This window comes from Rattus norvegicus, chromosome 19, assembly GCF_021556685.1.
Source record: "Rattus norvegicus strain SHRSP/BbbUtx chromosome 19, alternate assembly SHRSP_T2T, whole genome shotgun sequence".
NCBI lineage: Eukaryota > Metazoa > Chordata > Mammalia > Rodentia > Muridae > Rattus > Rattus norvegicus.
In genome coordinates this window covers 56,826,113-56,848,101 of record NC_141552.1, presented here as the reverse complement: position 1 = coordinate 56,848,101, position 21,989 = coordinate 56,826,113, and the positions used below count along the sequence as shown (strand labels likewise).

General features: G+C 42.6%; 1 protein-coding gene across 2 annotated transcripts in view; it reads left to right on the top strand.

Annotated features, from left to right (window-relative positions):
- Positions 1-21,989, top strand: part of Adamts18 (ADAM metallopeptidase with thrombospondin type 1 motif, 18) — a 152,908-nt gene that overhangs the window by 115,878 nt on the left and 15,041 nt on the right. For both annotated transcript variants that reach the window (XM_087594887.1, NM_001191944.1), the window contains 2 exons: positions 20,004-20,145; positions 21,163-21,289. In XM_087594887.1, the coding sequence (XP_087451013.1) occupies positions 20,004-20,145; positions 21,163-21,289 (269 nt within the window). The remainder of the gene's footprint in view (positions 1-20,003; positions 20,146-21,162; positions 21,290-21,989) is intronic.

The following is a 21,989-nucleotide window of genomic DNA, read 5'->3' as shown; positions in this document are numbered from 1 at the left end:
TAAAGTAGACTTAATCTTTTTTTTTGTAACCATTTCCTAGTGTCTCATGAATGATCATTTTTTTTTATTAACTTGAGTATTTCTTATATACATTTCGAGTGTTATTCCCTTTCCCGGTTTCCGGGCAAACATCCCCCTCCCCCCTCCCCTTCCTTATGGGTGTTCCCCTCCCAACCCTCCCCCCATTGCCGCCCTCCCCCCATAGACTAGTTCACTGGGGGTTCAGTCTTAGCAGGACCCAGGGCTTCCCCTTCCACTGGTGCTCTCACTAGGATATTCATTGCTACCTATGGGGTCAGAGTCCAGGGTCAGTCCATGTATAGTCTTTAGGTAGTGGCTTAGTCCCTGGAAGCTCTGGTTGCTTGGCATTGTTGTACTTTTGGGGTCTCGAGCCCCTTCAAGCTCTTTCAGTTCTTTCTCTGATTCCTTCAATAGGGGACCTATTCTCAGTTCAGTGGTTTGCTGCTGGCACTCGCCTCTGTATTTGCTGTATTCTGGCTGTGTCTCTCAGGAGCGATCTACATCCGGCTCCTGTCGGTCTGCACTTCTTTGCTTCATCCATCTTGTCGAATTGGGTGGCTGTATATGTATGGGCCACATGTGGGGCAGGCTCTGAATGGGTGTTCCTTCAGTCTCTGTTTTAATCTTTGCCTCTCCCTTCCCTGCCAAGGGTATTCTTTTTCCTCATTTAAAGAAGGAGTGAAGCATTCACATTTTGATCATCCGTCTTGAGTTTCGTTTGTTCTAGGGATCTAGGGTAATTCAAGCATTTGGGCTAATAGCCACTTATCAATGAGTGCATACCATGTATGTCTTTCTGTGATTGGGTTAGCTCACTCAGGATGATATTTTCCAGTTCCAACCATTTGCCTACGAATTTCATAAACTCGTTGTTTTTGATAGCTGAGTAATATTCCATTGTGTAGATGTACCACATTTTCTGTATCCATTCCTCTATTGAAGGGCATCTGGGTTCTTTCCATTTTCTGGCTATTATAAATAAGGCTGCGATGAACATAGTGGAGCACGTGTCTCTTTTATATGTTGAGGCATCTTTTGGGTATATGCCCAAGAGAGGTATAGCTGGATCCTCAGGCAGTTCAATGTCCAATTTTCTGAGGAACTTCCAGACTGATTTCCAGAATGGTTTTACCAGTCTGCAATCTCACCAACAATGGAGGAGTGTTCCTCTTTCTCCACATCCTCGCCAGCATCTGCTGTCACCTGAGTTTTTGATCTTAGCCAATCGCACTGGTGTGAAGTGAAATCTCAGGGTTGTTTTGATTTGCATTTCCCTTATGACTAAAGATGTTGAACATTTCTTTAGGTGTTTCTCAGCCATTCGGCATTCCTCAGCTGTGAATTCTTTGTTTAGCTCTGAACCCCATTTTTTAATAGGGTTATTTGTTTCCCTGCGGTCTAACTTCTTGAGTTCTTTGTATATTTTGGATATAAGGCCTCTATCTGTTGTAGGATTGGTAAAGATCTTTTCCCAATCTGTTCGTTGCCGTTTTGTCCTAACCACAGTGTCCTTTGCCTTACAGAAGCTTTGCAGTTTTATGAGATCCCATTTGTCGATTCTTGATCTTAGAGCATAAGCCATTGGTGTTTTGTTCAGGAAATTTTTTCCAGTGCCCATGTGTTCCAGATGCTTCCCTAGTTTTTCTTCTATTGGTTTGAGTGTGTCTGGTATGATGTGGAGGTCCTTGATCCACTTGGACTTAAGCTTTGTACAGGGTGATAAGCATGGATCGATCTGCATTCTTCTACATGTTGCCCTCCAGTTGAACCAGCACCATTTGCTGAAAATGCTATCTTTTTTCCATTGGATGGTTTTGGCTCCTTTGTCAAAAATCAAGTGACCATAGGTGTGTGGGTTCATTTCTGGGTCTTCAATTCTATTCCATTGGTCTATCTGTCTGTCTCTGTACCAATACCATGCAGTTTTTATCACTATTGCTCTGTAATACTGCTTGAGTTCAGGGATAGTGATTCCCCCTAAAGTCCTTTTATTGTTGAGGATAGCTTTAGCTATCCTGGGTTTTTTGTTATTCCAGATGAATTTGCAAATTGTTCTGTCTAACTCTTTGAAGAATTGGATTGGTATTTTGATGGGGATTGCATTGAATCTGTAGATTGCTTTTGGTAAAATGGCCATTTTTACTATATTAATCCTGCCAATCCATGAGCATGGGAGATCTTTCCATCTTCTGAGGTCTTCTTCAATTTCTTTCCTCAGTGTCTTGAAGTTCTTATTGTACAGATCTTTTACTTGCTTGGTTAAAGTCACGCCGAGGTACTTTATATTATTTGGGTCTATTATGAAGGGTGTCGTTTCCCTAATTTCTTTCTCGGCTTGTTTCTCTTTTGTATAGAGGAAGGCAACTGATTTATTTGAGTTAATTTTATACCCAGCCACTTTGCTGAAGTTGTTTATCAGCTTTAGTAGTTCTCTGGTGGAACTTTTGGGATCACTTAAATATACTATCATGTCATCTGCAAATAGTGATATTTTGTCCTCTTCTTTTCCGATCTGTATCCCTTTGATCTCCTTTTGTTGTCTGATTGCTCTGGCTAGAACTTCAAGAACTATATTGAATAAGTAGGGAGAGAGTGGGCAGCCTTGTCTAGTCCCTGATTTTAATGGGATTGCTTCAAGTTTCTCTCCATTTAGTTTAATGTTAGCAACTGGTTTGCTGTATATGGCTTTTACTATGTTTAGGTATGGGCCTTGAATTCCTATTCTTTCCAGGACTTTTATTATGAAGGGGTGTTGAATTTTGTCAAATGCTTTCTCAGCATCTAATGAAATGATCATGTGGTTCTGTTCTTTCAGTTTGTTTATATAATGGATCACGTTGATGGTTTTCCGTATATTAAACTATCCCTGCATGCCTGGGATGAAGCCTACTTGATCATGGTGGATTATTGTTTTGATGTGCTCTTGAATTCGGTTTGCCAGAATTTTATTGAGTATTTTTGCGTCGATATTCATAAGGGAAATTGGTCTGAAGTTCTCTTTCTTTGTTGTGTCTTTGTGTGGTTTAGGTATAAGAGTAATTGTGGCTTCGTAGAAGGAATTCGGTAGGGCTCCATCTGTTTCAATTTTGTGGAATAGTTTGGATAATATTGGTATGAGGTCTTCTATGAAGGTTTGATAGAATTCTGCACTAAACCCGTCTGGACCTGGGCTCTTTTTGGTTGGGAGACCTTTAATGACTGCTTCTATTTCCTTAGGAGTTATGGGGTTGTTTAACTGGTTTATCTGTTCCTGATTTAACTTCGATACCTGGTATCTGTCTAGGAAATTGTCCATTTCCTGAAGATTTTCAAATTTTGTTGAATATAGGTTTTTATAGTAAGATCTGATGATTTTTTGAATTTCCTCTGAATCTGTAGTTATGTCTCCCTTTTCATTTCTGATTTTGTTAATTTGGACACACTCTCTGTGTCCTCTCGTTAGTCTGGCTAAGGGTTTATCTATCTTGTTGATTTTCTCAAAGAACCAACTTTTGGTTCTGTTGATTCTTTCTATGGTCCTTTTTGTTTCTACTTGGTTGATTTCAGCTCTGAGTTTGATTATTTCCTGCCTTCTACTCCTCCTGGGTGTATTTGCTTCTTCTTGTTCTAGAGCTTTTAGGTGTGCTGTCAAGCTGCTGACATATACTCTTTCCTGTTTCTTTCTGCAGGCACTCAGCGCTATGAGTTTTCCTCTTAGCACAGCTTTCATTGTGTCCCATAAGTTTGAGTATGTTGTATCTTCATTTTCATTAAATTCTAAAAAGTTTTTAATTTCTTTCTTTATTTCTTCCTTGACCAGGTTATCATTGAGTAGAGCATTGTTCAATTTCCACGTATATGTGGGCATTCTTCCCTTATTGTTATTGAAGACCAGTTTTAGGCCGTGGTGGTCCGATAGCACGCATGGGATTATTTCTATCTTTCTGTACCTGTTGAGGCCCGTTTTTTACCAATTATATGGTCAATTTTGGAGAAAGTACCATGAGGAGCTGAGAAGAAGGTATATCCTTTTGCTTTAGGATAGAATGTTCTATAAATATCCGTTAAGTCCATTTGGCTCATGACTTCTCTTAGTCTGTCGACATCACTGTTTAATTTCTGTTTCCATGATCTGTCCATTGATGAGAGTGGGGTGTTGAAATCTCCCACTATTATTGTGTGAGGTGCAATGTGTGTTTTGAGCTTTAGTATGGTTTCTTTTACGTATGTAGGTGCCCTTGTATTTGGGGCATAGATATTTAGGATTGAGAGTTCATCTTGGTTGATTTTTCCTTTGATGAATATGAAGTGTCCTTCCTTATCTTTTTTGATGACTTTTAATTGAAAATTGATTTTATTTGATATTAGAATGGCTACTCCAGCTTGCTTCTTCTGACCATTTGCTTGGAAAGTTGTTTTCCAGCCTTTCACTCTGAGGTAGTGTCTGTCTTTGTCTCTGAGGTGTGTTTCCTGTAGGCAGCAGAATGCAGGGTCCTCGTTGCGTATCCAGTTTGTTAATCTATGTCTTTTTATTGGGGAGTTGAGGCCATTGATATTGAGAGATATTAAGGAATAGTGATTATTGCTTCCCGTTATATTCATATTTGGATGTGAGGTTATGTTTGTGTGCTTTCATTCTCTTTGTTTTGTTGCCAAGACGATTAGTTTCTTGCTTCTTCTAGGGTATAGCTTGCCTCCTTATGTTGGGCTTTACCATTTATTATCCTTTGTAGTGCTGGATTTGTAGAAAGATATTGTGTAAATTTGGTTTTGTCATGGAATATCTTGGTTTCTCCATCAATGTTAATTGAGAGTTTTGCTGGATACAGTAACCTGGGCTGGCATTTGTGTTCTCTTAGGGTCTGTATAACATCAGTCCAGGATCTTCTGGCCTTCATAATTTCTGGCGAGAAGTCTGGTGTGATTCTGATAGGTCTCCCTTTATGTGTTACTTGACCTTTTTCCCTTACTGCTTTTAATATTCTTTCTTTATTTTGTGCGTTTGGTGTTTTGACAATTATGTGACGGGAGGTGTTTCTTTTCTGGTCCAATCTATTTGGAGTTCTGTAGGCTTCTTGTATGTCTATGGGTATCTCTTTTTTTAGGTTAGGGAAGTTTTCTTCTATGATTTTGTTGAAGATATTTACTGGTCCTTTGAGCTGGGAGTCTTCACGCTCTTCTATACCTATTATCCTTAGGTTTGATCTTCTCATTGAGTCCTGGATTTCCTGTATGTTTTGGACCAGTAGCTTTTTCCGCTTTACATTATCTTTGACAGTTGAGTCAATGATTTCTATGGAATCTTTTGCTCCTGAGATTCTCTCTTCCATCTCTTGTATTCTGTTGGTGAAGCTTGTATCTACAGCTCCTTGTCTCTTCTTTTGGTTTTCTATATCCAGGGTTGTTTCCATGTGTTCTTTCTTGATTGCTTCTATTTCCATTTTTAATTCCTTCAACTGTTTGATTGTGTTTTCCTGGAATTCTTTCAGGGATTTTTGCGATTCCTCTCTGTAGGCTTCTACTTGTTTATTAATGTTTTCCTGTGTTTCCCTAAGTGTGTTCATGTCTTTTTTGAAGTCCTCCAGCATCATGATCAAATATGATTTTGAAACTAGATCTTGCTTTTCTGGTGTGTTTGGATATTCCATGTTTGTTTTGGTGGGAGAATTGGGCTCTGATGATGCCATGTAGTCTTGGTTTCTGTTGCTTGGGTTCCTGCGCTTGCCTCTCGCCATCAGATTATCTCTAGTGTTACTTTGTTCTGCTATTTCTGACAGTGGCTAGACTGTCCTATAAGCCTGTGTGTCAGGAGTGCTGTAGACCTGTTTTCCTCTCTTTCAGTCAGTTATGGGGACAGAGTGTTCTGCTTTCGGGCGTGTAGTTTTTCCTCTCTACAGGTCTTCAGCTGTTCCTGTGGGCCTGTGTCTTGAGTTCACCAGGCAGCTTTCTTGCAGCAGAAAATTTGGTCTTACCTGTGGTCCCGAGGCTCAGGTTCGCTCGTGGGGTGCTGCCCAGGGGCTCTCTGCAGCGGCAGCAACCAGGAAGACCTGTGCCGCCCCTTCCGGGAGCTTCAGTGCACCAGGATTCCAGATGGTCTTTGGCTTTTTCCTCTGGCGTCCGAGATGTGTGTGCAGGGAGCAGTCTCTTCTGGTTTCCCAGGCTTGTCTGCCTCTCTGAAGGTTTAGCTCTCCCTCCCACGGGATTTGGGTGCAGAGAACTGTTTATCCGGTCTGTTTCCTTCAGGGTCTGGCGGTGTCTCTGGCAGGGGTCCTGCCGCTCCTGGGCCCTCCCCCACGGGAGCCCAGAGGCCTTATACAGTTTCTTCTTGGGCCAGGGATGTGGGCAGGGGTGAGCAGTGTTGGTGGTCTCTTCAGCTCTGCAACCTCAGGAGTGCCCACCTGACCAGGCGGTTGGGTCTCTCTCTCACCGGGTCTGGGAGCAGAGAGCAAGTAGACTTAATCTTAATGTCCAAGTGATCCATGGCATTGTTCTTTAAAGGGAGTTAAATAAAGTTCATTTTTCCTTTCATACAAAGACAATGAGTTGAACCAAAATGGACACTTTGGGAGCCAAAAATATGTTCACTCCAATATAAAAATGTTGAATATGTTTTACAATCCTGTGGGATGCTGAAATCAGAATGTGGGAACACAGCGAAAAGAAAAATGCTGTTCCAGTCTCAGAAACAAGTCTTCGGACAGCATGCCTCTCATGGCCTTGCCTGTGTCTCGGTTCTGGTTACAATGTGAAATTCAGCAGAAAGCTGTGTCTGCCAGACACTCAAGGGCAGCCCTGTAAGGACGATGCCCCTCTTTCTTTCCCACTCAATGTGCATTATGTCATAACCTGGCAAGGTTCTAGCGATGTCCCATCTTCAACCTCCTCGGGATGCACTGGTTCCCATAACTATCATCAAAGAGACCTGTTCCTCTCTATGTCCCTCTTGATGTCTAACATTTTACATTATATCCTTAGACAACAGAATCTAATTTTAAAAACACTAAAAACCCATTGGCACCTATTCAATACCCAGGTCTATCTTAGATACCGAACTTGCACCAGGGGTTAAAATGCAAACTGTGTTGCCCAACCTTTATGGTTGGAGTCTTTTTGAATATTTTATTTATTCTTTGACAGTTGCTGACACACGTATGACGTATCTTGGCCCTATCCTTCTTCACCTCAAATGTTCCCTCCTACTACCCCTGGACTCCTCTCCCTTTTTTTCAATGTGTTATAACCCATTATGGATTTGTGTTTTAAAAACAATACTTTGTGTCTATTCTTTGAAAACCCCACAGCTCTCTATAGTACAATTCCATCATATCTACCCGTCATTATATACATCCCTCCAGCTTGCCCCTGGACCCCATCTTGTCTTCACCACAACTCCATATCTTGCTTTTTTCTGCTATTCATAACTCTGAGTCCAATTAATGATGCTCATATGTGCAATGGATGTGGGACCATCCACTAGGATGCGGGTGATCTGCCAGTAAGCTCATACCAAAAGCTGACTGACTCCCTCCCTCAGCAACCATCAGCTGCTAAAACGTATAAGGAACAGGTCTTTGCCTCTACCTGGGGAAAGCTTCAAGGCAAGACAGAAAATGGCTGTTGGTGATCAGGCTGAATGGCTCCTGTATGACGTTAAATGGATCGCTCAGATTTCCTGGGTCCCAGCTTGTCAAGGGTGTTCTTGTAATGCCTGAATCCCGACTTTATCATATGATAACTTATTTCTCTTTGTAGCTTTCCACCACTGACATAGTATGTAGGACATTCTAGAATACTAGGAGGAAAATTTTAAAGTGTGGAGCAAACACCATCACATGATAAAGCGTGTGTGTTCTTTTGTTTCAGAGATTATAATTTGATTATGACTTTAATCCCTTTCCTCCCTTCAAACCATTACATACACCTTTCCCCCTCTCCTTCGATTCTTCAGTATATGTTATTCTCATGATACTTAATTATCTCTTAGGACCATATAGAGTAAAGTTAACTATGGTGACTAACATTTGAATCCACACACCTCTTTAATTTTTTATTTATGTATGTGTAACTGTGTGTCAGTATGTGCATGTATGTATAGGTACCTGAGAAGACCAGAACAGGGCATCAGACCCTCTGAAGCTGGAGTTACAGATTATTAAGGATGACCAATGTGGGTGCTGCAAATAGAATGCCAGCTTGCTTTGTAGCTCTGGCTGGTCTGGTACTTACAAGGTAGATCAGTCTGGCCTCACCTCACAGAAATCCACTTACCTCTGCCCCTAGAGTGCTGGGGTTAAAAGGTAAGCACCACCAAGCCCAGATGGCAAACAGGCACTCCTAAATGCTGAGCCATCACCCCAGTCACACATTTTGAGTCCTGAAACACTCTCTGGGACCCTTGTGTGCCTCTTAACCCACTGTGGGCATGAGTGGTTTACATATAAGATACTCAGACGCCATCTCAGGAGCTCACCAGACCGAGGGAGGTGATTTTTGCTCCCCCAGCATGTGGGGTCCCAGATCTTTCTCTATATCCCTGCATGTTTTGTAATCAAAGGAGAATTATACAATCCCCGGAGTAATTGACTGCTGTCAGTTAACCCCGAGAAACAAGTACATGGCCTCACACCAAATAAAAGTACCTTCTGCTTCTGGTTATTTTTATATGTCAAGGTTTTATAGGATGTCTTCATAGGCAACTCAAGAGTTTAATCTAAATGGAAAACAGACTTTCCCTTTATCACGAAGTCATGATCCAGTCCTGTTTCAAAATTGCTGTGTTACACATGTCCCCTCTCTCTGCATCCTTGGTGCTATCTGGATTCTCCATTTCCAACAGGTGGCTGTCACCCTGTCATAGGGCTCCTCATTGGCCAAGGGGCATTCCTGGGGCTGATGCTGGGATTTTAGGACCATCTCAAGCCTTGAGTAAATTTTATGCACGATTTAAATTCATCCGTCACGTTCCTGCCCTGACACGCAGACTCAGGCCACAGGCAAACAACCTACATTTCTGCACTGCTCAGAGTGAAGGCCAGTCATGTGCACGCGCAAGTCCTAGCCCCCAAAGAAATCAGCACAGACTTGGCAGTGGTCTGCTTTCTGAGATCACAGCAGATACAGGTTTTATGAAACCAGACAGTTTCCATCTCTTCGACTCACTCTCAGCAGCAAAAGTCTGGCAGGAGGGCTGAAAAATCTCTCATTAAACTTATGAACTTGTTGGTTATCTGGAGGACTTAGGGCGAGCTTATGTTTCAATAGTGTTGAGGGTATTGTGTGTGGTTGGTTGTGTTCGATGATTGGATTTGCCTGTCTTTAATTCTGTATCCCCAAACACTTCAGTGTGTGTGCCTGGGGACATAAGAATTATATAGTAAAGTGATAGAAATGAAAAACAGTTGACAGCTAGGGTTAAAACTTACACATAGCTTCTTTGGGGAAAAAAAAAACTACTGGTTTCATCTGAAGTAGACAGATATGTACATGCTGGGCTTTGTCTTTCTCTTTCTTTCTTTTTGTCCTTTGACAGTGTATAGATGTGCATGGTATATTTGGATAGTCATAACCACCACCTCCTTACCCTCCCTTATCTCCTCCCTCACCATTGAGTCCCTTCTCCTTCCCAACATATCCCCCTCTTCCTACTATTTTATGCCTCTGTGTGTGTGTGTGTGTGTGTGTGTGTGCGCGCACACACGTATGCTCACACTCATGGTGCATGTGATGTGATGTGTGATTGAGTTTAATTACAATTACTTTCCTGAGCATGGGTATGGGGTCATTTACTGGAAGAGTGGCTCCATCAACTTCCCAAGCAACCACTAAAAGCCAAAGGCTCCTCTGGGAGCCCCTCCATGGTGGAACTGTGATAGGCTCAAACTAGTGTAAGTTTATATGTATATGATTATTACATGTAAGTAACCATGGCTGCTGTGGGGTTATGAGCAGGAGTCAGGGTGTGTCCAGAAGACAGCATTGCGCCACCCCATGCTCCACCCTTATGTTCTCTCAGCTTCCTTTTCTGTAATGTCCCTGAGCCTTGGAGCAGTTGACATGGGCTCCCACTTAGGGCTGAACACAGTTAGAAGCCTTTGTATTAACCACCACTGCTGAGTTTTGGGCTGAGGATGAAAAGTTAATGTCCTCCCATTTTAAGATTGATATAGAGATCAGCCAAGATCAATGGCTAAGATCTTTCTTTCAGTACTGTGGGAAAGGCTTGCTTAATAAACAGTGTTAGGAGACCTTGGTGGTGTAAAACTCAGATTCTTTTCCTTTGCTGATTAACTGCTTGTGGTGCTGGGGACCCATCCTGGGGCTTTGTGCTTTAGGCCACCTCCCTACTGCTGAGCTACATCCCCAGCCCAAGGTGTGTCTGGCTGAGGAGAAAGTTCTTGCTGCTTTGTGCCTCTCATTCATTCTTTTCTGTCCCTTGGGCTGTCTGTCTCTGTGTGTCTGGCACAAGGCGGCGGTGAAACAGCCGTCCTCCAGCAAGCTCTCCTACGAATGAAAGAGGATTCTTCAGGAGCAGCATGACATCATCCTTATCTCCAGAACAGAGTGATCCCAGAAGGCAGGGCAGCAAGGCTGCTAGTCTTTACCTGAAATCCGATCTCCCAGATCCTTCATAGCATTCCTCTTAAAAAAAAAAAAAATATAAACGGCTTTACCTTTAGTTTTGAACATTTCCCCTCCCCCTCGGCAGTGTCAGGCTGCAGACAGGCAGGTTTAACTCCCTGCAAGCCCAGTGGTATTTGATAGCACAGCAAAGGAACCCTAAAGCTAAGCACACAGCAGCCTTGGGAGTTAGCAACGGGAAGGGAGACATAGGCTGACCTCAGGTTAATGTGCAAGGCTGGAAAAAAAAAAAAACTCTACAGAATTACCGTGAGCTGAATGTGGTGGTGCACATGTTTAATCACAGCACTTTGGAAGCAGAAGCAAGCTGATCTCTGTGAGTTCGGGGCCAGCCTGGGCCGGCACAGTGCTTTTCAGGCCCACAAAGGCCTGAGAGGGAGAGAGGGAGAGAGGGAGAGAGGGAGAGGGAGACACAGACAGACAGAGAGAATATTGGGACACAAAGAGAGAATATAAATGAGAAAGAATTACTATGATAAATAACTTACCCTGTACTTTCTGGCAAAGGGAGATGCTATGGGTCAAGGGTCCAAGCAGATGGGTACATTGATTAGCGAGGTGACCATGTACAAGCACCGCCAATAAGCCCTGTGCTTTTCCCCTAGCTCCTGCCCTTGCGATAATTCTGCCTCAGTCCTCCCCTATGTAAGATAGCTGTAATGTAATGGGTAAAAGTGCTCTGTGAGATGAGTCAGCATAGACCATAGGACAGTAGCCAAGAAGCATGCATTCAGTGAAAACAGACAACGCAAGGGGTTCAGATTAGCTGATGTAGCCCTCAAGTGAGAGACAACCATTCCCAAGGAGCTTGAGCATTAACTGATGATTTGTTTGAGACGCCATATCCTGTTTGAAACTGGAGCCTCAGGTTAATTCATGGCCCACACTTGTGTGGTGGATCAGTAAGCACTGTTTCTCTTTGTTAGACCCAGGAATGACTTAAAACCCTCCCAGAGATACAGTGACTTAGCCCACACCTTTGAAGCTGCTCTTCAGATGACTTCCTGCATTGTATTATTGTTGCTTGTCTAGACTCAATTCTCTACACAGAAGGTGAGGAAAACTGGATACATTTTAACATATAGTGGGGTTGCAGAAACCACATAAACTTATATTTTAAAAAAAATCTTTAAATAGTTACCTAAAAGTCTGAAGCTATAGTTCAGTGATAGTCTAGTGGGCATGCTCTAGAATGCATGTGTTTAATCCTCAGTAAAACACACACACACACACACACACACACACACACACACACACACACACACACACACTGTTAAGATTCAATAGCCTGTTAAAATAAGCTATTCTCAGAACTTGAAGCAGTGATGATCTCTTTTGGTTCTTGCACTAGTGAACTCACTATAGTTGTGTTTACCTGAACAAGACCTGCAAAAATTCTTTTTGTAAGTTTGTGTGTTTAGTTGGGGACAGGATTTCAATAAGTTGCCCAGGATGGCCTTGAACTTAAAGTTCATCTGATTCAGCTACAGAGTGTCTGGGACTATAGGCCTGTGTCACTTATACAAGCTAAACCTTTACATCGGAATCCCAGACATTGTTTCCGAGCATGAGAAGCAATGTTCCGAGAGACCATATTGAGGGTTACAACTAGACAAGAGGATATAGTCCATCCTTTGCCAGCTGACATTAGAATATCCGCCTACAATCTGAGGGCTGATAACATCTTTGTATAATATTAACATCAACTTTAAATGAAAGAAAACATTTGGAAACCCTTGCTTGGGTAGGGTACAAGATATATCCCAGAGACATGGCTCTCACTGTGTTTAAAGCAACCAAGCTCATTATGGGGTTAGAAGGCTAGCTCCATTGATAAAATGCTTGCTGCGTATAGGTGATGACCCAAATTTGGTCCCCAGAATTCACATTGAAAAGCCAGCTGTGGTAGCAGCACCAGGGTGGGTGTGATGGGGGATGCTGGAGTTCACTGGCCAGTCTGTTTATCCTCATTGATAAACTAGGAGCTCCAGACCAACAGAGGACCGCAGGGTCCTACGGATCAAGGTTGAGAATACCAGGGAGCAACACACAAGGTTTAATTCCGGCCTCTATGGGCGCTTTCCCAAACCCGCACACTTAGAAACAAACAAAATCAAATACACAATGGAAGACAAGGAACATGATTCCTCACATACAGTAAAAGCCAATCTTTAAAACCTATCTGTGAAGTTGGATTTTCATGAGACAACTTAGAAAACTCATGCGCTCATTTAAAAAAAAATAAGTTTTCAATAATGAAACCAATATAAACCTCGTAGAAGAAGTGTGTAAATTTTAACAGAAAGTAAAAAAACAGAAGCTAAGGAAAAAGCCAGTTATCTACCTAACATTATAAGATTATATTGGGTGCCCTTGGCAGAAGCTAGCCCCCCTGCTTCAGAGGGCAGTTGGTAGGCTCCAGTCTCCTCTGTGGTTTTCTAGCTTAAGAAGCTGTGAATTTTATAACCATGCACCCTGCGGTCAGAACTGCAGAGCGCTGTGTCTGAAAGGCAGGTGGCTCTTGTGTTAAAGGTAGACATTAAACAGTTACTATTAAGGACCTGGAAGTATTTAACAGAGTGGCTTGCCAGCTGTAAATTAGAGACCCAATCCCAGTTGGCTGGAAAGTTCTCTGGACTAAGTCCAGTTAAGTAGACTGAATCACTGGCGGTCTTTCCAAATTTGCACATTAAACAGCTAGGCCGTTCAGCCCGCCATGCAACGCTGGCAGTTCAGAAGTAGCATCGCCTTAATGCACTGAGCTCCCATCAAGGCACGGATGAAAAACCTATGGGATCGGGAGAGTGGCAGTGTCAGCCGCCCCAATCCCAGGCTGAGAAAAGCAACTCATTGTTGACAGTCATGGAGAAGGTCTTTATTATTATTTTTTTTTTTTTTTGGTTCTTTTTTTCGGAGCTGGGGACCGAACCCAGGGCCTTGCGCTTCCTAGGTAAGCGCTCTACCACTGAGCTAAATCCCCAGCCCCGAGAAGGTCTTTAAATAGCTGTGAATGACTGTCAGTATCATTTTCAGGAGGTCTGTTGTCTGAGGTTCAATACCCCAGCATTCAAAGAAGAAGTGGGCCCTTGAAAATCTCTCCAAGAGATTCACAGAGCCTAGGTGCCCTTAATGGGATTGTCACGGTCACATTGAAACCCTTGCGTATCAATGACAAGGTCACCAAGCTGAGGGCTGTGGTCTCCCTCGATGAGGAAAGAAATTGTTAATCAAATGATTATTGTGGGTTTTAAAGTTTTCAAGTTGTTTCTTTCAATTAATTAAGTTTGGTCTGAGCTGCCTTCACAGCCATGGGACCTAAATAGTAGCGGAAAATATTGTGAGCTCAAAAGGAGCCCTGCATTTGGTTTGATGGAGTGATGAGCTCTTATTAAATCCAGGGACCTTGGATTTTTCTTTTGCTCTGGGATCACAGATTCTCAAAAGTGAAATTGAGTTCTTCACCAAACTTAGGTTTTGGAAATAAGAAGAGCCTATAGAGATTACCTTAGACCAAGTTCACTGTCTGTTTCCAGAGTACGTTTTAAAGCCACAAACATAAGAAGGGAGGTTCCTTCCTGCACATGTTCCATTTTCTGCCATCCGCCTCCTCCATGCAGAATAAAGAAAAGGGCAGACAGTGCCTTAAGGTCATTCATTGTGTGCTTGGAGTTTATGTGGTCTGCCCTGCTCCCTGTAGAAGTCATTTCTTCTCTCAGAAGGCTTTTAAGAGCTCACGTTGAAGTATCCAGCATGCTCTCCTCTGGTTTATGTATTTGCTTTTAACATACATGACTGCTCTTATAACAGCATGTGGATTTATAGCTACGTAGACAGCAAGGTCGAGCCTTAGGTTTTTAAATTTGGGGTGCTTTTAATTCACTTAATGCCTTTGTAAAAACACACTCACGTGTTCCACAAATAAATACAAAGAATGTGTCTTCTGTGTTAGTGTCTATAAAACTAATAGAATGTATACAGTGGGTCATTATAGGGGTTTTTGACTTACTGATTTAAGGTTGCATGTTTTCTGTAAAATTCTTCAATACATTGTGCCTTTTTAATCTTTCTTTCTTTTTCCCTTTTGTGCTTGTTTGGATCCTATGCGTTAAGTGTTCTTTACAGCTTTTAAATGTCCTATTCAGAGTTCTCTCTCTTAGCTGAAATATTTTACTTTTTCTAAGGACCTTTCCATATTTTCCATTAAGTGAGAAGGAAGGGGAGATGGGAAATGTTTTCTTTGTCTCTTCACGGGGACTCTAAAGCCTCAGAAAAGTTTAAGCCCCCTTTTGTTCATTTTGACACAGAGCTCAAGTCCTCAGCAGGGTAGTTTGATAATTAAGTCTGGGCTTCACGGTATAAACCTGGCATTCAAGAGGCAGAGGCAGAAGCAGGAGGATCATGAATTCGGGAAGGCTCTGCTATGTAGTTCCGGTTCTAGTTCTTAAAAACAAAACAACTGCAGCCCTGGGGAGACAGATTCAGGAGGATCAGAGGTTCTAGGCCAGCCTCAGTGAGCTCAATGCCAAGGCAGATGACTTGCAAGTATAGTTCAATAACTAAGTAAGTAAATACGTGGGAGTTGCAAGAGTCAAGAGTCTATGGTGGCTCCATGATCCCGTGTTGTCTTATAAACTTAAAAGGATGGGCTGATATCTCATGAGGAGGAGAAGGGCCAAGTGAAGAGTGACCTTTATGGATATAGGAAAAGAGGTTGTATCTAATGTTGGACTTGAACGAACCTCCCAAATACTCAGATTCAGAGGCTGAATGAACAGTGTGGAGGCCAAATGTGGAGGCCAGTGATTTGGGATTTCATAGGGAATGGCTACCACTCGTCACTCAGGATACTTGGAATTGGCCCGACTTAAGTGTGATGTTACTAATGACCTGGGCCATGTTCAAAAGCTTCTGGAGCAAAACAGTGATTAAGCCACAGCAATGTTCCGCCATGGTTTCTACCTCAGTTCCTTCTTAAGCTCCTGCTCTGGCCCTCTCAATGATGGACGCATGGACGTGTAAGTCAAACTGCTTGGCAAACCAAGTTGCTTTTGGTCGTGATGTTGATCACAGCAACAGAAAGGCAAACTGGAATGTGGTGGGGGAGAGGTCTGAGACAGGGGCCAGGCGGAACAGCACAGAGATGTCAGGGAGAAGCGGGCTGCAGAGACAGAAACAGACTTCTGAGGGACATGGAATAAGTTTCTTCCTGCGAGCAGTGTTGGTTAGGTTGAATGATTGGCTGAGATGGCAGCCTGGAAAATGTGGGCATCTTGGTTGGTTGGTGCTTCGTGTAGAGGAAGCTTTTCTTCTCAGTCTTAACCTTTCAGTGTTGCTGGGAAACCATGTGTTTATACGAACTCCAGAAGTGTATCTAAAAAGTGAAAGTAACAGATACCTGGAATGCTCAATGGAAGCTTGTTAAACCATGTTCCCCCTTTAGATTGAGTTGGGGGAAGGGCAGGCAGGATGGTCTCAAACTCTGTAGCCAAGGACCACCATGAACTTCCTGAGCGTCCTACTTTCACCTCCCAAGTGCTGGTATTGCATGGGCCTTGTTAATGTGATCCTGGGCTTGAACCCAGGGTTTTATGGATGCTAGACAAAGGCTCTTCCATTGTTCTACAGCCCTAACCCCTCGTTTGCTTGCTTGCTTGCTTTCCCAGTGCCGCAGAAGAACCACTTGTAAAGTTCTCTACCACACCAGGGATCTAAAGTCCAAACCCTTGTTAACCCCCAAGTCACCAAAGTGTTCACCCTTGCAGATTAAATAAAAAAGAAAGGCAAGAACTAACATTATTTTATGTCCCTATTTTAAGCTGGGTCTTTTCTTTGTATTTTCACAGAAGTCCATTCACTGAGCAGTAAAACTCAGCAGTTAGTTTGGATAAAGGTATAGGCAGTCATTGAAAGTGGAGAACAGTCAGCACATTTTTTTCCTCTAGAGCACACAGGCATGGGCCCCTGCTATGTGCAGCTGAGTCTGACTCCACCGTACCATGGCATCACCCTGCCAAGGCCTTCCTTGCCTTGCCATAGCTCTTCTGCCTCTCACAGGTCCCCTGTTGCGCAGAGACAGTGGCAATCAAGATTGTTAAGATGTGTCACCCTGCTTTAGCTGAGGAGAAAGTGGGATGAAATATCCGTAAAGAGCAAGATCACCTCCTGAACTAGCTTCATTCCTGTTGCTGGGATAAACACACTGTGAAAAGTAACTTAGGGAGGAGAGTTTGTTCTAAGTCACAGGTCAAGATTGCACCCCTTCCTTGGGTGAAAATCAAGACAGGAAGCTGAAGCGATGTCATATCCACAGTCAAGAGCAAAGAGAATGAATGCACCATGCCTAGAGCTTAGCTAACATTGTCTATTCTTATACAGTCAAGGACCCCACGCCAGCCAATGGAGCTCTCCACTTTTAAGTTGGATCTTTTTCTATATCAGTTAGCACACTCAAAATAAAGACCCCTATCCAAATATACACACACACACACTCATATACACACATACATATATACATTTACATATACACAAATACACATGCATACACACACATACACACATATATACATATATACACATATGCCCCCACACACATACACATACATATCCGCACATTTACATACATGCATACACATACACACAAACTCATATCACACATACATATATACATTTACATATACACAAATACACATGCATACACACATTTATACATATATACGCATATGCCCCCACACACATATACACATACATATCTGCACATTTACATACATACAAACACACATATACATAAACACATATATACACACACATACATACAAACATACCACACACATATATATACACACATATATATACATACATATCCATGCATTTACATACACAAACACACATATATACACAACACACATACAACACATACATACACATACACACAAACATACCACACACATATATATACACACACATAAATATACATACATATCCATGCATTTACATACACAAACACACATATATACACAAAACACACATACACACATACACATACGTATACATACCCCGCACATATATACACAAATACATATACATACATATATACATATACATACATATCTACACATTTACATACACACAAATACAGACATACACAAACACACACACACTCACAAATAGACAGACAGACAGACATGCACACAGGCCAACCTGGTCTAGACAGTCCCTCACTAAACTAAAACCTCTTTACAGGTGATTCTGGGTTGTGCTGAGTACACAAAACAAAACCATCACAGTTTCAGAGTCGAGGTCTGTTCTTCCAATTCTTCTGTGCTCTTCCAATTTGACTGTGACTTGTCTGAATTTATTTAATCTGACACCAGAAAATTAGCAGAAACACAGTAAAAAGGATAAACAAGGGGAGCAGAACTTTTTCATTGGTAACTGGTGAGAATAGGATGTTTGTTCATGCTAATGTTTCTTCCTGTTGCATTGTGTATTAGTTTCGTTTCTAATAAAATATGGCAATGGGGGTAACGCAGATCCATCTGCTAACGTGACTCTGTCTAGAAGACTCCATGATTGGTTGGTCATACTACCACGTGGTGTTCACGCCATGCTCCCTTCAGTGGTAGACAACACTTCTGGGGGCATTTAAGCTAACAGCAATATGAAACCCATGTGGCAGCACCCTAAAGAGCAGAGTGGTCCAGTGGTCCAGTACCACCCAGCCAACTTTAATTGAGGTGGGATCCCAACAGACAGACACCAGGGGTTCCTATTTTTAACTGTCTGCAGCCTTTGCTTCTGGAGTGTGTGTGCCCAGTTCTGGTGGTAAAGAATTTTCCGCAAGACTCTTGGGGTAGGAGCAAACCAGTTATTTATATTCATGAATTGAGCTTGAGAGAGAGAGAGAAAAAGGAATGGCTTAAAAGAGAGGACACCCAGAGAGTGTTTGCCCACATCAAAAAGGAAGTTATGGACAGCATTGGAAAAGCGTGGTCTCTTTTTTTTTTTTTTGCAGATTTTATTTAAATATAGACATTTCCGTGATCTTGTATACATTCATTGTAGGGCTGTTTGGAGGAATGTTCTGAGATAATGTAGAGAAAACACTGGCAGAGCGCCTGATAACCAAGGAGACCCACGGGCCACAGCTCATCAGGAATCACAGCTTATGTGTGCGGTCACATCAGACCTGGGTCCTAGCCCTTTTTTAGATTAAATCCCTTATACCACATACATATATTGACTCTTTTAGGATTTATTTTAAATTAAAATGATATGTGTGAATATGTTTGTGATTGTGTGTGTGACTGTGTGCTCTTATGTATATGTTTCCATGTGCGTATGTTTGTGTGCATGTCTGTATCTTCGCCTGTGCATTTTTGTGTGCACCCACATGAATCCAGGTGCCTAAGCAAGCCAGAAGTGTGTGTTGGTTCCCTTGAAGCTACAGTTAGTTACAAGCAGTTGTGGGCCACCCAGCAAGGATGCTGGGGATTAAGTCAGGGTCTGGTGCATATGTTTCTAACCACTGAGCATTCTCTCCAGTCCCTGTAACTGCTCCATTTAGACATAGTGTGTAGATAGTTTCTCTTTGCAAACTACTTTCGAAAAGTCTGTTGGAACCCTACTTGGGCTGTATAGTAGGGGCCGGCCACTCTGACTGGGATATGCTATAACTTGGAGGCATACTTATTCTTTGCTGAGCTTCAATCATAAAAATTTATGAGTCAGTTTACGATCAGTTAGAGACACTCTCACCGATACTAAGTATTAGCCATAGAACACTAGTGTGTGTGTTTTGTTTAAGGTTGAGACCCAATGATATGACATTTCTTTATTGTGTGTGTGTGTGTGTGTGTGTGTGTGTGTGTGTGTGTACATGTACATTCTCACATGGATGTGAATGGTGGAAGTCCAAGAATAACTTTGTCGGATTCTGTTCTCTCCCTTTACCATCGTACATCTCCCAGAATGCATTTAGCGCCCCCCCCCCCAGGATGGTGCCTATAGCCGCTGAGCCATCCTGCTGACCTGCTGACCTGCTGACCTGCTGACCTACTTGTCTCCATTTTAAAGGCTCCTTTGCTTTCTTAATATTGATATCTTTACTTTTACGTGATTACAAAAAGCATCAAATTGGGTTTTTCAGCATCTATCTACTCCGGTTTTGATCCTAGGAAGGTTAATGGTTTAAAGTGTCACGGAGAGCCTTTATATAAATTAACATGTAACATTCTTGGGAACAAGAAATGGCCTGATTTTAAGGCCAAAATGGCATACAAATGTCTTTAAAATGGTCAATGGAATCTCTACAGATCCTGGGTCTGGCTGGTATGCTGATCTCTTAAGTTTTATCTCACCTCATGCAGATTCTGACCCAAGGCAAGAACCCCGGGATCACTTGGAAGTACGCACTTCCCAAGGTCATGAATGTAACTCAGCCAGCGGCCAAGAGACACCACCACACCTGGCGCACAGTACAGTCTGACTGCTCGGTCACCTGCGGCGGAGGTAACGGGCTTCCTAACTCTGCTTCCCGGATGATCTCTGCCTACAGGTGTCATCCAGTCAACGGAAGGACGCCAGGGACTCTCGGGAAACACCAGGCAGTTTAAATCCAGGTCTCTAGGAAACAAACTGTTTTAGCTGCCTGTCAGTCATAAAGGGAGAGGCATTTGAATCATGTCTCAGATGCTGTTTCAAGGGAAAAAAATGAAAACCAAGGAACGATTCAAAGCCAAGCGGTGCTCCCTATCTGAGGAGCTAAACCTGAGTATTTACAATGAAATGTGAGCCCCTGGTGAGAGATTTTGACTCCCGGGAATCAGGCGGTATGGTTCCCCTGAAACAAATATTCGCGTAATCCAGTCATGAGCTGGTCGGTGTAAATGGATATCCAGAGTTTAACTTTTTAGGTATATTTGCATCACCTCATGGTGAAGCAACATAGCACTCACTAGTGGCTTGATTATTCTGGGTGGGAGTGTTTCGCCTATCTGTGTGTATGTGTATTACATGTGGGCAGCGCCCACAGAGGGTAGGAGAGGACATCAGAACTCCCTGGAACTGGCATTGCAGATGGCCATGGATGCTGGGAATCAAACCCTGGCCCTCTAGAGGCAGGAACAAGGTAACTGCTTAAGCCATCTCTCCAGCTATCTCACTAGTGTTTTATTGATATAAATATTTTCCATTTAGACCTTTAAAATTTATGTCAAAGCTTCCTAGGACGTTTCATTTTATGGTCTCTCTGTTTCCAATACTATTTATTCTAGATGGCTCTAGAATCCACTTGAAGATTAAAAGCATGTATTAGAATTACTCAAGTATACAGTCAATTATCTTGAGGGTAAATGGAATTCCAGTGGGCTGAAATTGTATCCAAGGGAGTCATTTTCACAAAGCACGTGGATCCCATGTCTTAAATAGGTTACCAGAACACTGATTGACCCCAAAGCAAGCCGGGAAGCTAGACAGAATGGATCGTCTGCGTTTCTCCCCATGTTAACTTCTGGCATCTTGCTCTAGGTTACATAAGCATCAAGGCCATTTGCTTACGAGATCAAAACACCCAAGTCAATTCCTCATTCTGCAGTGTAAGAACCAAGCCAGCAACGGAACCCAAGCTATGCAATGCTTTCTCCTGCCCAGCCTAGTAAGTCATCTGCAAATGCCTCCTTGTTGTATGCGTTCTCCCACAACTCGGCTACCGGCAAGACATAATGCAAAGCACTGGCCATACTCCTGGTTGGAAGGGATTCAGAAAGAAGCACAATATTTAATATAAGAATCTGGAAAAGAAAAGATGGTTGAAGTTGAATCATGAGACCTAAGAATATGAATCTGTGAATGTCTCATTCACTTATGTTTTGCTATGGAAGCTTGGTAGAAAAAAGGTGGTTTTTCTTCCCCTCCTGTCAGTAGTAAGAATTGGACCTAGGGTCTCATGCTGACCAAGCAAGATAACTGAGCCATAGCTGCAGCCCACCCAACCCCCGTTTTTAACTTGCGATTGACCACCCTCTTTCCAGAATGGAACGAAGCAGCTATTTAACTGACACACGATCTTATATTAGTTCAGTGTGAGCATTGCTTAACTTTTACATAGGTCATCCAAGAATGCAGAATAATGACAGTAATGCAGCCCATGAAACCAAAAATGCGAATCGCACAGTAGTAAGAGGCAAGCTGGAGGGGTGACGGCCAAGTGGGGACTCCTCCAGAAATGGCTGTCCCTCAGAAGCACTCAGGGGGATTGTTCAACACTCATTTTAGCCATGCCAGTGTTGGAAGATGAATCTAACTAAGCTTCCTGGCCAAGTGGAACCCTTTCTTAGGTGGTTTATCTTTAGCCA